General features: G+C 25.6%; 1 protein-coding gene across 1 annotated transcript; it reads right to left on the reverse strand.

Moving 5' to 3' along the window:
* Nucleotides 1–302: 302 nt before the first annotated feature.
* On the reverse strand, nt 303–6,739 carry LOC112602683 (fatty acyl-CoA reductase wat-like). Its single transcript, XM_025350890.1, has 8 exons — nt 6,111–6,739; nt 4,146–4,394; nt 2,394–2,542; nt 2,210–2,319; nt 1,929–2,130; nt 1,305–1,547; nt 976–1,233; nt 303–422 (listed from the first exon to the last, which is right to left on the reverse strand). The coding sequence occupies exons 1-8, from the start codon at nt 6,465–6,467 to the stop codon at nt 332–334; spliced, it is 1,659 nt and encodes a 552-aa protein (XP_025206675.1). The 5' UTR covers nt 6,468–6,739; the 3' UTR covers nt 303–331.
* Nucleotides 6,740–18,837: the final 12,098 nt, after the last annotated feature.

Here is an 18,837-nt window from a genome sequence, read left to right on the forward strand (position 1 = left end):
ATACTCAGCATATTTTTGTGTTTAAAAAAAAGTAGGATTTGTAGACTAACTACTAAAATAAAAACAAGTAAATATATAAGTTTTTAATTTTAATTTTATTCTTCAAATAAACGTAACGCTAACTAACACGAATACAACGTATTAATGTATCATTTGTTCAGTCTTGGATAGTCGCATTCCATCTACTTAAATTAACGTAAAAAAACTTTTATTTACAATATTAATCCCTCTAATTTTACGTTTGATTTATGTAACAATAAATCACAAATCATAAATAGTTTAAAAAAATTAACATAAAAATATAAAATATATAAATAGATTTAATACACATTTAATTAAAACACATGTTGATGATGAACCAGCACACTCGTAAGAATATTATTGCCACAACTGTTTTTAATAGTAAGTGAGCTTTGCGTAATCTAAAAATAAAATATAAACCATTAAATCATTTATAAAATAAAATTAATAAATATTTTTTTAGTATAAATTTATTATTTTTAATGTATTTAATAACATATACATTGTATAATATCAATAAATCCGTGTGTAAGGTTGTACTAAGTTTTTAATTTTTTTTTATGTAAATCCTAATAAATACTTTTATTTTACAAAAATTTAATGCCGTATAAAAATATTTTTGTAATTAAAATATTTTACTAATGATCAACCATTTAGTATAAAAACAGTACTATAATATAAAAATAAGAATAAATAATAAATGATTACCTATTCTAGATAATTTATATTTTTTCATGATTACGGAAATTACCAATTGGTCAAAAGTAATAGCGGTAACTACTTACTAAAATTTAGATTTATTAAAAACGTTATGAATTGATTTAATTTTAAATTAACGCGTTGATTAATTAAAATGTATACAACATTTAACATCAAATTATTTATAAATAGTTATATCTTTTTTATTATTTAACCAACACAATAATTTATTAAAACTATTATGAACCAACTTACTTTTCCCACTTGGTTCTTGCATTTTTTATTGTATGTATGTCATCTTTTACTAAGTATAAACGTAAGCCAATACCGCAAGCTCGTGCATAATAATCCCAAGACATTTCTTTTATGTCGAAGAAGAATATTTTTTTATCAGCTTCTGACATACCATTCCAAAGTGCACTGGTGTTTTTGTCAATGAAATCCCATTGATTATTTGCAAAGAAAACTAATGCAGTGTTGGCTTTTTTCATTTTTTTATAGATGTTAGTAAGCCTGTAGATAAGTAAGTCATTAATCCATAATGTATGAATATTTTTAATAAACACATTTTGTTTTATTCTTACATTTGCTTCTTGCCAGTCATTAGACATAAAAAGTCCAAAAAATAACCGGGTATTGTGTGGAGTAATAAGAACAACAAGGAATATATATATGGATTATTAGTGGGGATAAACGAATAGTACCAAATTGCATTGATGGTAGGCCAGTTAGGTAATCCGTATTTTTTGATGATTTCGAAGAATTTTCCTAAGTTTATTGGATTCTGCTTAGAACTGACATAGTTAAAAATAGGTGGAGTTGATTCACTGAAAAAAAAAAATTAATATATAAATGTATTTAATTTACAAAATAATATAAATATTTATTTAATCTTCAATTTAAATTAACAAAAATCTCAAAACTCAATCAAATAAATCCGATAATTTGTACCTATTGCATTTTATTGCAAGTGTTTACTCTATCTAAAAAGATTCTAATGATACGTAAATTTTGTTTTGTCTATTAAGATAAACATTTTATATAGGTATTTATTGTGGACAATTTCAGTTCTATTTCACAAGTATGATAAATTAAATAGTAAATACTTTAAAAAATATCAAATTTTAAATATTAATATCTGTTTGTCAATGCTAAGTTCTAAATGTTTAAAAGCATCCATCAGAATATGATATTTATTGGTAACTTACCTTGTTGTTATACTTTGGCTGACTTTATAAGCTGAGCATATCAGTGCATTAACAACTAAATCTACGGGAACTAAGTCAACGACCTTATCGACATCACAGTGATGTGTGTGAAGTACTCCGGCACCGACTCCCACGATCATACCAATGGGTCCATAAACGTTATCGATCCAGCCTCGAACAGGTTCATTATATGTCGAAATAACTGCATTAAAGTAATTATGTTTAACATATATAATTGTAAAATATATGTGTACAACAACAAAAAATTGTACAAAACTAACCAACTGATGGTCTGAATATGCCAAACGGCAGTCCAATAGACTCGTGTTTGGCTAAATCTTCGGCTAAAGCTTTTGTAAACGTATATGTGTTTGGCCAACCAGCAGTTAAGCTAAAATTATAAACATGCTTGTTAAATACATTGTATATTATTCTAAATGTGTATAAAAATAATAATTTACGTACCTGGGTGTGATGTTTTCTAATTTTTTATCGTCGTTTGCCGAAGTTACCAATGATATCACTCCATTGTAATCATATGGTGCTCCATAAAATTTTTCTTCGATTTTACTATACACACAATTAGCATACGCAGTTGATACGTACATACATGCCTATAAACATTTATATTTTAATTAAAATTAGCATCTCAATGTAAATATGTTAAAATAAATAAATAGTTTAAAGGTTAAAACATTATTATTGGAATAAATATGTTGGTAAATTACAATATTACTTTATTGTTGAATATAACTAAAATATTATTATGCAATTGTCTTTATTTATTTACTGGTCAATAGATATAAAGAATAACAGTGGTAAGTATCCGATACAAAATGATTTTTTTTATTAATACCTACAGTAAGAATCTAAGAAGATAAAGATACATAATGAATTAAAATAGCTAATAAAATAATGTTTTGAAAGCAAAGATAGAGTACTTAAACAAAACAATAAAAAATAAATAAATTGTATTAAATTACACTCGAATGTATTATTCCAAAATGTGATCACGCATGTTAATTTACACTTTTTAACTTGTTTTTATTAAATTACAACGTAGAACCATACAATTTATTTTTCATCAGTGTTATAGTAATGACTTACTTTTTTCAAAATAAGTACGTAGTATAAAACATGTCGTTATCCAATAACTAGATTCAGTAGCTAGTTTAAATAAAATATAATTTTAAAAAATTTATGAAGCAGGAACTAAAACCAGTACGAATTACGACGCAGAATAATTACTATGAGGAAAAGGCTAACTACGACTTGTTTCGGTTTCAGTGCTACACCGTAACCTTCAAAGCAAATATGAAAAAACTAGATTTTAAAGTCGACTAAGGAACTCATATTTTTAACAAATTTATTTTTATGTCATTACACATTAATTACAATCAAATGTACCTACACTACTTAATCGGGATTGTGCTGATACACATATTAAATTTTGTATTATTTATAAACCGGATTTTCTTCACTTAACTATTTATTCGTTATAATAGTGAACATAGTTAGTATTTAGTTCTAGGTTTTGAGGGTATTTTAAATATTAGACTTGTTTACAAAGTTAAGTATCTTGAAGGTTTGAAATAAATCATAACTATAATAGGTATTATGTCTTAATCCTACTCCTCTCCGAACAAAGGTATTTCATATATTCAACCTCCTACCATCACTAGCATTTTTTTTTAAATGATTAATTATAGAATTCTGACGGATAATTTAGAACACATTTTTACTAATAATTTTTTATGAGCTAAATTGTTTTAAACAATTTATTTATTCATTGTTATTTATTATCGCTAATTACAATCATTTGATCAATGTGCGATTTGCCGCTATTTAATATTTATGAAGTCAAATTGCATGTTATAAATTTAAATTTAATAAACATCCAAAATATTAACATTAGAAAAATACATTAAATAAGGTAATAAATGGTAGTTAAAAAATAATAATCATGGACCCAATTTATCATTACCCAAAATCGTTTTATATAGCTATAAGTAATCATGTTTCAACAACATGTATAATGTGAATATTATAACAACTGCATCATTGTAGAATATTTTTTTGCTTTATTTTTTCTTCTAGCATTACCTTACTTATACTAATAATACCATTGTATTTTAATGATATTGACCCCTTTGAGCGTATAAATAATCGTCTAATACGTTTTTAATTATAATCAACTGTTAGGTAAGCAGTTGTTACCTTAAGGTTAGTCATTTCTTTAGCTAGGCTTATAATTTCCCTTGTTCCAAGGACATTGATGTTGATTGCGGTGCGTATATGTTCATCAAACCTAATTGTAGCCGCTGCATGGAATACAATATTCACATTTTCTGCCAATTTTTTTCTGTCACTGGAAGATATACCTAATCCTGGCAAGGACACGTCACCAGCGATTGCAGATATCTTATGATAGAACTTCGGCCTCTCGTGCTTCAATCTCTTAAACAACTAAAATATCAACACAAATATGATTTAAAATAATTTCATAGATTAATTTTATTTATAAAATTAGTTTCCACATAAAAATATAAATATTAACAATGTTCAATTGCATACCTATTAATTAGATAAATTGCAATATTTTACCAATACACTTAACATTGTTAAGTGTTATTCTTTATGTAACATAATGTGACGACACTTCTTGGAATCATTAAAGTGCAATAATATATTTTATAATATTTAATATAATAATATATTAATGAAACAATAAAGGTCATTCAATGAATTATTTATTATTTATTTGTATTTTCTATATGAAAAAAATAAATGTAAGCATGCAAACCACTACGAAATCGATGTGTGTGTAGAATAATAACGAAGTACTAGTGACCCCATTCAGAAAATAATATATATGCATTGTAAGCACTCACTACTTTAAGTCACGTATTTTATTAAAATTTATATATCCATAAATGATATTATAGTATGGTAATATCATAATATATATCTTTATATTTTAAAACAGTAAATTACAACGTTTTAACTTTTAATTGTTCATAGAGTATAATCAAGAATTGTTTCACAAAAATCCACTCAAAGTTTGTGTTTTCAAAACAGATTGAAATAATTTTAACTAACCATTAAAGACATCATAACGATGTTAAAAAGCCTACAACCTTGAAATAAAACTTATTTTTTCTTTATTTATATAAGTTTTTAATTATTATAATAAGTATAAAAGAAATTAAGTAGTAAAATAAAGCCAACTTATTACTTTATTGATAGAAACAACATTATTTTTTATTATTTACCTTAAAAAATTTCGTTAATATAATAAATACCTAAATGTCTTAAATAGTATGATTTTTTTTTTTTTTAATTGTACCTATATGAAATAAATTAGTACTATTTAAACGCAATATCTTAAATTTAAAATATGTACATGCTTAAAAAATTTAAACATACATTCAGTGAAAAAATTGAATATCAATTTATAATGAACTTTTAATTGAATAAAAGATTTTAAATAAAATTTATTCAGGTCAATCTAACATATTTGAGTATCTAATTCAACTTGAATGGGATAAAATAGAAATAGAAATTAATTTCATAGTGATTATTAATTGTTTTTTTGTCATTAGCAACTTTTCAAATATTTATTATACATTCATAAGATAATTTCTTCTTAAGAATACATATCTATATTAGTTTATGTAAACTAAGTTATTGTTTCTTACTGATAAATATTGTATCATCAAACATATTACCATTGACATTATTATTATTTATTCAAAAAACATTTGCTACAATTATAAACATATATGCATTTGACGATTCTTAGTGTTTAGTTTTAGTATTCCATTGTTAATCATTTAACAATGATTAACCCGTTTTTTTAAGTTTAAAAAGTTAGTTGAACTATTAATTTATCATAAAACTCTTAGATAAATTATTTTTGTTTAAAATGTTTACAAATTGAATAAAATATATTTTTGGTTTTCAGTTTTGAATTAATATTTTTAACTGTAATAAATGTAATATAAGATTTATAATGTCTATATTTTTAAATTATTCAATCATTTTAAGTATAATTAAATTAAAAATATTTATTTAAAATATTTGAATATTTAGAAAAATGAAAAATAAATCTTAGTATATGCTTAATTAAACAGTAAAGATTTTTTCTTAAAATTTAAAACGTAATTAATAAAATGATCTTACCCTATCTTCAAATATTGCATCGATACGTTCATTAACATTCTTGCCTTTTTTATTTCTAATTAGCAAGTAGATGTGCTTATAATGTGGACACGACCTGCTGAGCTTTTCGATCAACATCTTTCCCATAAATCCAGTTCCGCCAGTGATGAAAATACTAGCATCTTTATAAAACTCCTGCACATCTGATCTCGGTAGCTTGTCGGTTTCCTCCAAGATCATAGGATCATCAAAGCTCGTTTCTCCAACCAATTCCAATGGGTTCAATGGAAATTCGTCGGTTATAATTTCCTTCAGAATTTCATCCTGGGATTTTCGGGATATCTTGAACTCGTTTTTTCGATGGAGATCTAACGCCATTTTTTCTGTATAAGTATAAACAACTTTGGGATTTTTTAAATATTACGATAATTAAGTGATTTTACGTTTTCATCCAACTTTAACAAAGAGTCAATTAAACTGTTTAAGACGGTTAACTAAAAAATAACAAGTCAACGAATTTGAGTAAAAAAATATATAATAAAAAAACTCAACTACGATTTACTTGAAATTCAAAATATCACACTGCACAACCGATACGGTTTAAGCACTTGTGTTTACTTATTGGAGTACGAGTAACGTCTGAAGACAATTATCACAAGCTCGTCTACATATTATTTATTTTTGTCCTTGAGTTCCGCGCCAAATGTTCCTATTGGAGATCGTTGGCCGTGGGACGGCTTCCTAATCCACACATTCAGTTCAACTTAACTAATCGGCCAAGGTAATGTTAAATATAAATTTGGTTTTTTTTCGAAATCATAAAAAAAAAAATCAACCATTAATATTAGATGTATATTAAATAATTTAATCAATTGCATTTTTTACAGATAGGTAATAATAATATAACTATACATATTTCTAAAAACGTAGGTAGGCGTATTATTTTAATATATTTAGTTTAAGTGAAATACAGTAGAAGGCAGGTGTGTTGTGACTTATCAGTTTTTTATAGTTATTTTTATATCTAAGTTTACTTTATACATATCTATACGATTTAAAAAATAAAAGTAATTTAATTTTTTTTTAATCAAATTAAAAATAAGTACCTTCCAAGAATAATTAATAGTAATTGAATAACATATTATTATTTATTTTCTCATATATTACACTATAATAGCCAAATAATTTATGTGCTACATTTATATAACTATTATTTATTTATTGAAATAAATAAAAATTATTTTCTGTAGATTTATGGGTATCTACATCAATATAAAACAAAATATACACTCAATGGCCACTTCTTTCGTGGGCTCGTTTAAACAAATAAGTAAATAAATATTACAATAAGGTATTATTTATAATTATAATTTCTTAGTTTATTAAATTCTGACAAATACTATGGATATATTTCAATTTGGTTTTGAATTAACTTTAAAAATTCAACTTTATTTTTAGTTGAAAAATATCTCATACAAAAATTAATTTTAATAAAATAAATTCATAATGACTGGCCGTCAATTTAGTTCGAAATTAGGGGAGAATAGCAACTAAATTTTAAAAATCTTCAAGTTTGAAATGAAAAATTTGGGAAGTCACTCTATTGTTTAATAGCTATCGATTATAGAGTGTATTTTTCCATTGGATAGGTCACTGAAACGGATGATTGAATTTGAATTTAATTATAAGCTCTCGTATACAAAAAACGATTCTAAACGTTGACAGTGTCTGACTCTACTTCTCAGAATATTGTAATCATTTTATGTATAATTATAAAGTACTTAGTTATTTATTTTTCTATTAAAATTACAGAAAGTTGAACTATAATTTTCCAAAAACATATATAATATTATATGAAACAATACTAATAAAACGTATCACAAAATAAACTTACTCTCAGAGGCTAACAAACCATCTCCACATAGAATCGTTTTCGTAAACAATGATTATATTATTTCACTAAGCTCAAACTTAACACCCCATATTATTAGCTCACTCGACACTTAATGTTTGACAAAGCGGTATCCACTTACTTACTTTTTTTAATTGTAATTTATGTTATTCAATTAAAGTATAATAATTACACTATTTGTTCATTTAAAAAACAATAAATAAATTTGATAAAAAAAAAAAGATAGAAAAATAAATAACACGAATCACGGAGTTAAAAACACTCCCATTAAAAGAATTTAAAAAAATATATATATTTCATTATTTATATATATAGGGTGTAAAGTGAAAATTAAATACGAGGCTTTTAAATTACTGAGAGGGTCGCTGAAAAGTTATTAAGTTTTATCTCTAAATAAATTGTGAACAATAAGTACTTCAAAATTCCATTGGTGCTTAAAAAAAAATGATTTTAAGAATTTTCGATAAATCTGTAGAAAAATTTCAAAAACCTACGATAAGTTAAGTTAAAATAAAGTAATATAAAATAAAGTATAATATGATCAAAAAATCAATTTTATTTAAATTTTATTAATTCAATTTTATATTAAAGGGTAAACGCTTTAAGCTATAAGTTTGAATACTCACAATACATTACATAATATATTTTTGAAAACGTTCCCTCAATTTTAAATTATAATATGATTAATATTTTTAAAATTACCAATAAATATTATAATTTATCGAAATTTTCAAGGATATAATATACTAAAGGTTTTCAATTTTTTTAAATCCTTACACCAAAAGAATTTTCTAAATATAGATAATATATTAACTGAAAGTGGTATCCAAAAAAAAAAAGTAAATTATTTAAGTAAAATAAGTAAGATAATTTTCATTTGATTGACAAATTTATGGTTAACACTATTGTTTAGTGATAGTCCATATAATCTGCTGGGACTTTTATTTACGATTATCATCGGGCTTATCTTATTTATATAATTCGTAGACTTGTTGTTTATGCAGTAAAATATATATGCGTAGTTTTAGTAGTGTGCACGTATGAAAATATTGAAGTTTATTTAGTTTATTATACTAAAGTATATAACTTTCAAAAATCATGAAAATTTAAAAAAAATAATAAAAAAAATACTGTTAAATGACTTCACGTATACTAAACTTAAGACGTGTAAATTTTATATTTGATGGAAATGTTAAAATTATAGTTCACTTAAATTTCCTTCTATTTTAACTACTACTTTTGAGTACAATGATCCGAAAATTATAAACAAACAAGTTCATTTATCTGATTTATCCTCAACTAAAGCAGCAAAAATTGTTTACAAAATAAAAGAACAATCAAAAGTATGCAATAATACACCAAACCAAATATTTTCTAAAGCAGTATTCAATTTACCAAAAAATATACTCATGAAATCACCGAAAAAAGATACGATGAAAATATCGATTAGATATCAAAGATGAGAAAATAATCTAAGTGTTTAAAATAACCTCAAAAAGTTAATAATTGAAGGTAGATACATACTATGTATTTGATTTGAATTTACTATTTAATATGAGTGTGGCATAAAAATAATTTAAAAATATACATTTTTGGTACAACAACTTTTATTTTTATTATTTGTTTTATTTAGAATGCGGATTTATATGTATTAAGAATTCAAAAATATTTACAAATATAATATGTATTTGTTTTTATCCAAACATGCAATTAAAAATACAGAATATGTGAAAAAAATTATAAAATAAGTATATAAGTATGTAAATATAAATAATTATAAGACTACATTACATTATTATTTTATTAAAATTATAATTAAGAATACATTTAAATTGATTACTTATTCATTTAAATTAGGATGTTCTTCATCGTCAACAAAACAATTGACAATCACATATTTTTATAGGTTATCGTACGGGTATTTCATATTATATATTAAGTACCTACATCTTGATTCTTCAATGCATTGAATATAATTTTTTATGTATAAAAAGTAATAACTAATAGATTGAGCTATAAATTATAATATTATCTTGTTTTTAAAAAATTAATATAAATATTTAATTTATGAATAGACAATTAAACATGTTTATATACATTAAATTAAAATGAATATATAATGTAAATACCTACCTACTTAATATTATGGTCGATTTAGATACATGTAATAGGAAGAATTCAAGAATATGTAGAATTATTAAGAATATAAAATTAATAGATATATAGAAAGGTTTTATTTATTTATAATTATGGATATAAGAACTAATTTTAAATAAGAAAATCATTTTATATACCTGCCTAGCAAGCACGGCACTAGAATTTTTTTCAGAGGGAGCAGAGCGGAACAAATATTTTTTTTACATGAGCTAAGATTTTTTCAACAAATACTGAGGTTATTTAAATAAAATATAATTTTTTTTTTTTATGTACCTTATATATGAAAATGTTAGATCATAGACTTTCAACAACTATATTAATAATGATGTACAAAAATGATAATTTCTTTATTACATACATTTGTGAATGAATAATTATGTTTCTTTTACTGACAATTCATAAATATAAATTAAAGTAATTGTGTTTAGTTATAAACAGATGAATTTGTTTTACTCAGCTTTTAATGCAATGATTTGGGATATTTTTGTTTGTTTATTTTCATCCAGCGATTGGTACTCAATAAAGGTAGGTAATAATAAACAAATAAAAGATTTTTTTTCTTATTTTACAAATTTCAAAACATATTTTATTAAAACTGTAGTAGATTTTTTCCTTATTAGATAATACTAGTAGGTTAACCCACCGTAAAAAGACTGAAGATGTTATTTGTTCAAACTTCATTAATTAAATTATTATAGTCTATACTAAATTCAATTTATTTAGTAGTGACAAATATATTAAATAAACTAAATATTGATATTTTACACAATATCTGTTTATGCATGAAACACTAAATAATGATTGAAAATTTTAAAACGTTAAAATAGTTGACAAAAATGTATAAAACTACATCAATACCAGTAGGAATAATATTTTTTTGAATAAAAATTTGTGATTACCTAACTTATATTTAATTAGTAAATTTCAAGTTTTTAGTTCAATACATTTTTAAATTGGTATTTGCATAGTATATTATGTATTAAAGAATCTACTTTGTATTTTTTTGTTGAATTTTGGAGATTAAAATAGTTCATGGATGGATATATATTAAAATGTAGATACTTAAAGAAATCCTTTCTTTGTATTAATTATTAAGTAACTTCTTACATAATATAAGTGTATTAATTAAACATATTAAAAATAATAAGTAAACTAAAAATATTTTTACCTTTATACAATAAACATTAAATTAAGTTAATAATATTCTTCGGTTTTTGAGTATAAAATATTAATATTATTAAATCGGTTTTTATAACAGCAAAAACTTAAAACACATATCTTCGAAAATACGAAAGTATTTACATAATATTACTAATTTTTAAAAAGTATATTTCATAAATTTTCTGATGTAACTCTTTTAAAAATAATGTTTTATGACTTTATTATATCGTACATATTTTTTAGTAGGGTGGCTTGCGAAGGGGCTGAATTGTTTTCTGGGGAGGCTAGAGCCTCACCTTTCCCCCCCTTGGCGCCGTCCCTGCTGCCTAGTGCCTATTTAATACATTAATGGTTCATAATTATAATTTAAAAATTTAAGCTACTAAAATTTTTTAAGAATACGTAATACCGAATGGAGAATACCGATAAAGAAAATAACCAATAAATTGATTGTCGCCGCATGTCCGTATTATATTTATAACTACTAGAGTGCGGGTTTATACGTATTAAAAATTCAAAAATATTTACATATATCCAAACATGTAATTAAAAATACAGGATACGTGAAAAAAAATTATTTTTATTCTTAAACAAAAATTATAAAATAAGTATATAGGTACACGTAAATATAAATTATACAAAACTACATTACATTATTATTTTATTAAAGTTATAATTAGGAATATATTTAAATTAAGTACTTATTCATTTGAGTTAGGATAGGTACTCTTCATCGTTAATAAAACAATTGACAATCACATACTTTTTTAAGTTGTCAAAAGTGAATCGACGTCGATTAGGACGCAATATATTTTTATAGTGGCTAAAGGACCTTTCCACGTCGATGGAAGTTATAGGAGCAGATTTAAAAACTCTTAATTCAGTAAGATTAAATTCAAAAAAAGTTTGCGTATCACTGCCGTTGTAAATATTTGAAATAGCTTCAAATGTCTTTAAACCTGGGTTTTTAATAAGTACTTGTTCAACTTTTTTTTTTTATTTCGACCTCAACAAAAATATGTAATATGAGTAAATTATGTAAAAATATGTAATTAACACAAAATTATTTAAAAATATGTTATTAAAATCAAATGTGTGAAAATATATAATATTAACCATAGTTTAAAATAATTAGATAGTCCTGTAACATATATTCCTATAATGGAATCATTCGAATATTATCATTCTCGATAAATATGTAAATACATACAAATCTGCACCCTATACTTAAATTATATATTATATAAGTTATTTGTTTATATTTTATTTTATTTCCGATAAAAATAAAAAACTAGGACAATTTCCGTAAGTCAGTGTGTTTTGCTAAATTTTAATGTACGTTTTATTATTTTAAAACACATATGATAAATAAATTCGCTCCACTTAAAATATAAAATGAAAAACTAATTTAAATTTCAAAGTTAATTGATGAAATCTTGTATATTTTTGTGATTTTAATTCTTCGTATGTTGGACGTATTGTATAGTACCAACGGTATACTATATTTTTAATATTTAATATTCTTATTTTAGGTATTTTGATGTACGATCAAACGTACATCAAAATTTAGCAAAACACGTAGAATTACGAAAATTTTCTTGCTATTTTTTATTATAGATATTTTAAGCCCAACTGAACGTAATTTAAAACAACGACGCCGTATACCACCTCTTTTTCCACCCACTATGTGGAATATTCACGAGACAACTTTAAATAATGAACAAACGACAAACGACGAATGTGAAAGTTGGAACAACCGATTTTCAAATCTTGTTGGTTAAAAACATCCAACGATATGGAAACTTATACACTAAATGAGACAAGAGGTTGAATCTGATAGGGCATAGTTAGCTATAAATGACATTATAGAGCAAGGAAGAAGAAAAAAAGTTTATGAAAAAATGCAACATCGATTGAAAACATTATGCGAATGATTAAACAAAAAAGAAATTGAATAACACGAATTTCTGTTAAATGTCGAACATAACATTTAAAAAAGATCATTTGATTAATTTTTGATAGTAGGTACCTTGTTCAAAACAATATTTTTCAAATTAATTTTTATATTTTATTAATAACTTTTATTATTTTTAATCATATGAATAATTTTTTAGTGCCTAGATTAAAATAATTTTTAACAATTTATATATATATGTGTGTGTGTGTGAATAATAATTATTATTATATTAGTTTATTGAGTACTTTTTTCCTTTATATCCAGTAGTATATTATAATATATTTATTTATATTTTATAAAATATGAATTGAACATATTATCACTAGCTTAATCAAACATAATAGTTTTTTTTTTAAATCAATAACTATTATGTTATTACATTATACTTTTAAACACGCGTGCTATATTATTCATGAAATTAATTTTTTTTAACTTTAAAATTATGTTTAATTGCTTTGTACTTGAAACACGGCACTCTGGTTGGAAATTACTAACATATACATCTTTCCGTGTGTTGCGGGGTCGACCATTTCTTTCGGGTTGCCCCGGAGACACTCAGCCCCTTTGTATAACCGCGAGGTTATCTCTTCCGGGCAGTAGCCCCGGATGACTCCGGGGGTCCCACCCGGGGCGCCGCCTCACCTCGGGCGCCATAATGAGTGACCGCCGTGGCCAGGGCCCGACGGATTATTGCCTGAGTCAAACCCCTTCTACTAAGGCGGTACTTCCACAACCACCACGAGTCCTTCCTCAAGTGTGCCTTTCCCGGTGCGGGCTAGTGCGTGTCCTCGGTGAGTCCACGCGGTCGTGCGCCTCGGGTCCGGCACCCCCGGAGCGTCGAGGCGCTATTAGCAAGCCGACTCGACAGGGCTTACTCCGAGTCCCGTGGTACGAGGTTCGAACCCGGCGTTCAGGCTCTCGCAACTGCCTTGTCCGCAAGCAGGTCGATCGGGGTACCGCTGTGTGTACCGCGACGACTCCCTTTTAGTGCGTACGGTTTTGCTCTTTATCGACAGATTGCCGTTTCTGCCGGTGCCTCTCTCGTATCAAGCCCCGAGCCGGCTAAATACGTGCACGTGCTTCGCCCAAAGAGTGGTCTGGCCCCTCTAGTTCGAGCTTTCGGTCTAGGCAAGAATTTATTCATAGGGAATGAGGGCACCCAATTCGCCCCACGAGATGTCCCGTCCGTCCCGCCTCCGTGGGAAGGCGGGCATTCAGTCCGTCCCGCGAGGAATCCCGTCCCTCACTCCCGGCTAGGCGGGTCTTAGTACGGAGGGCGTTCGACGATCCTGTGGGGGTGCCATCTTAGGGCCCTTGATCCGGCTATCGGGTCCCGCTTCGCCTGCCACTATCCGGTACTTCGCAGGCTTTCGCCCCGCCGCCATCGATGACAGCGACGGTCGTTTTTGGCTAGGCCCACTCGGACGATTTGTGCCCGTGTAGAAAGGGGAGACTGTCCCCATGTCTCTGGCAGTGCGCCGTGCCCTGCACGTACGCCCTCTAGCCACACGCCCGTCCGCTATGGTTTTAAAATTAGGGGTCCGGGTCGTGCCCGCGGGATCACCCTACGTCTTTACGTTCTAGGACTTCCCGGGAGAAGTTTTTGAACGCAAGGAACATGGCCTCCGTGGAGGTCATGGTATCGCAGTCGCACGGCCAGTCCTACTAACATATACAATAGGAGTGTTGTGAGGATTACCTAACTATGGCTGTTTTTCATATAATTATTCCTGAAGTGTAGAAACTTTTTCTAAGGCAAATTTGCTTTTTCTAAAGCAAATTCTCAAAACTATTTAACAACTAGCTTTCTAAAATATATAATACAAAAAAATGTTACTATTATATTTTTTAACCTCTAAAGAGCTAGGAAGCATTTTCCATAAAATAAATTCTAAAACTTTAAACTTTAGATTCGAAGTTTCGCGACCATTAAAAAAATTATAACAATTTTCAACATAATTCTTTATTGTTAACACTAATTGTTGCGTATATAAAATAATCGAAAATAAAAGTTACACATAGGTACGTGTTATCAATCATTAATAATATTCATAACAATTTCTCAATTTGTCTTTTTTGCTAATCAATATTTTTTTAGGAGGATATTTTGATTTGAATAAAAATCATACATGAATTAAGCACTCTTAACCAATAATAAAAGACCTGAGGCCGAAATTCTAATTTCAACCAAAATCGGTTTGCAATTGCTACTCAACACAATAGTATTTTATTATTATAATACAATAGATACATTTAATATATCTGTTCGCAAATTTCATCATCACTTTTTAAACTGAGTTCACATGATGATAATAAAATATCATTATTTTACTCGTAATACCTAATTTAATGAAAAATAATCAAAAGATGATGACCGTGAGAACAACGCAATAGTTGCTGCCACAATGCCAACTTATCGCACTATTAAACACGCAAATTAATTGGTAGTAGATTTGAAGGACTTGAAATTCAACTAAAATTATTTTTACGTACATTTTTTTTTTAAACAAATTTTAATTACAAAATTATATAAATCAATAACTTCATATTTTTGAAAACATGTTTTTATATTATGATTAATAAATGTATGTAGAATTTTTATACCAACGCAGACAATATTATAATCATTATTTTTGTTTCAAAATTCATGGCGACGTAAAGTTTTGTATTCTTTTCCAGAACTCCAACATTTTAATACCTTAAATTGATTATTTAACACGCAAAACATTAAACAGTATCAATATTTTCGATGTTTTAAGTTAGTCAAACGTTTTAATTATAAATTCTTTAAAAGAATGTACTATATTTTAGATTTTGAGTGGAGATATGAATTTATTTATATTATTGATATTACTATGATGTGTTATATCTAAAGACACTCTCTAATACAAAAAATGTTCCAGTCATCAACTTCGAGAAGATTACTGATAGCAGATTAGATCTAGTTTATACTTAGGTGGGACAAAAGTAAAAATATCTTGATACCTAATAAAATAATTGAGAAAAAGAAATAAAAAGTACGAACATTTGTTAAAATTATATTATTTTTAATAAAATAATTGTTACTTATTCACTGAACAATTTAGATTATGTTTCTGTTTAGACTCGTTTTTAATTATATGCAATAATTTATCATTGAATTCAAACTTCCACATCAATTATACTAATAGTGGGACACTCTCAATGACGACGTAAATAATTCAACATTTACTGTACATCTGTACAACAAACCGGTTACATAGGCACTTGAAGAATTTTTATGAATTATGTTTAACTGTAATAAGGTAGCTGGTAGGATGTACATTTTTTCTATAAACAACATGAATTCGTTAAACTTTAAAAGTTCAAGAACGTTTGATATCACGTCTTTTTGTTTCATTTTTTCATTACTTTACACTAATTAATAACCATGTGCTGTGAGCATAATGTATGTTATACATATATAATTTAAATACCATTCAATGATTAAATATAGATTTTCGATATTTTTTGATTGAAAAATTAAAAAACTAATGAGGAATTTTTAATTACATTTTTAATCATTTCTACTCTATGAATAATTTTTATCGAAATTTATAAAAAAAAAAACAAATCGAAAATATTAAAAATAAATGGCTTAAACTATGCAACTTAATAATATTATACTAAATAGTTAGAAGTTATCACAACTTATAGTTATTAAGTCATAACTTAATTTATACAATTTAGATGATTATATAATATTTATTAATATATATCGTTAATTATCAAAGTTTAATAAAATTGTAGTAGTTTATATAATATAGGGAAAAATGCACAATATTGATTAATATCTAACGTTAGTTTTCAATCCGTGTGTTCCTCGGTCTACTATAAGACATGCATTTATGTGGCCTACGATAAACAATTAATCGTAAAATTATATTAAATAGTATTAAAATAATAAAACTTAAACGAAATCTTATTTTAAATTTTTTTAAATTTTGTGCATAAAATTGTATGAATAACATTATTTTTATTTTTATTTACTTATATTTATTGGAGAAAAAAAATGAAAATACCTATAAATAGCTTAAAATATGTTTAAATATTTTGAACATTTCATTGTGTAAACAAAATGATGAAATAAATAATAGTATAATCTTTCAAATTCATACCATCATTATTTTTTGAGTAATAACAAAATGACAAAAATCGTTTGATGTTAATTCATTGTTATACAATTAAATATTTTATGTCATCTTAATGTAATTTAAATCGAAACTTCAAAATAAATACAATACCTAAAACATATTGATATATTATAATATTATAATATTGATATTATTTATTTTTATTTTTTTATTAATTATTGTGAAAAAAACTGTAAATTTTATTTTTGACACCATTAAAAGTATTAACTAAATCTAATTTACTAGAAACTACCCTCAAAGTGAATACTGGAGCATTTTTACAGCTTAAAAAAGTGATGACTGACACACAAAAAAAAACATTATTATAAAATTAATTAATTTATTGCTACGATCAGAATTTAGAATATGCATTACAGCTTGCTACAACCACAAAATTTTTATGAGATTAAAAATGGTTTTCTGTAAAAAAATATTGATAGTTTTTAGTGAAATATCCAACCGGAAATTAGTTAGTAAGCATAGATTTAAATATTTTAATTTATTATAAAATATCTTAAACATTTATTTACATTTAAATAACGTATTTGTGCAGTGTATTGAAAACTTAATATAGTTTTATTGTTCAATAACTTCTCCAAAGCATTAAGAATTCTTAGTTAAATTAATTACCACATACTCGTAAATGTGTATAGAAAATGTAATAGTAATAGCTAACTGACATAAAATTGTATGATGTTTAATAACATGGGATAAACCTGCAGTTTAGACTAGCGTCTTTTTTATTTGATGTCTAGTACATGATATTTAATTTTCACTTAAAATAAAAAGTTATAATTTTTAACTGATTTGATATATTGTGTTTTATGTCTCTTCAAATATAAATATGTATATTCCATTTGTATACATTATACATAATAATTGCCAGTTATATTGAATGTATTGATGGTAAGAATGTTAATTTAAATGAACTGTGATTTATACCTATTTTTGATACAGTAGATTTTCTTATTTCATCATACTTTTTCGTTTTAAAATAATTATAAATTAAAGTTGAGAACACCAAACAATACCTTATATCCCAATTTTGTCCGTCTGTTAGTACCCGTACATAGTTTTGATTACTCTATTATTAAGATATATTTTTATTGTCGATGGTTACTGTACAAATTTAAGATTGTTTGTAATTTTTTAATGGATATAATCAAAGTAAATTCATACTATAATATATTATTATAGCTAATATTAAAAAGTTGATACCAAAGTAAAAAAGTTACCAGATTTTTTTTTTTAGATTATAAAGTTTATTGCGTTGTATTAAAATACGTTTAGAAGTCAAAAATTTGACATGTGCATAAAGATAATATTCGTAAATTGTTTAACATAACTACTAAAATAATATGATGCTAACTGCTAACAACTTTTTTTATTTAATACTTAAAAAAACACAAC

Source organism: Melanaphis sacchari, unplaced genomic scaffold (genome assembly GCF_002803265.2).
Source record: "Melanaphis sacchari strain LSU unplaced genomic scaffold, SCAv2.0 Contig8_pilon_pilon, whole genome shotgun sequence".
Classification (NCBI taxonomy): domain Eukaryota; kingdom Metazoa; phylum Arthropoda; class Insecta; order Hemiptera; family Aphididae; genus Melanaphis; species Melanaphis sacchari.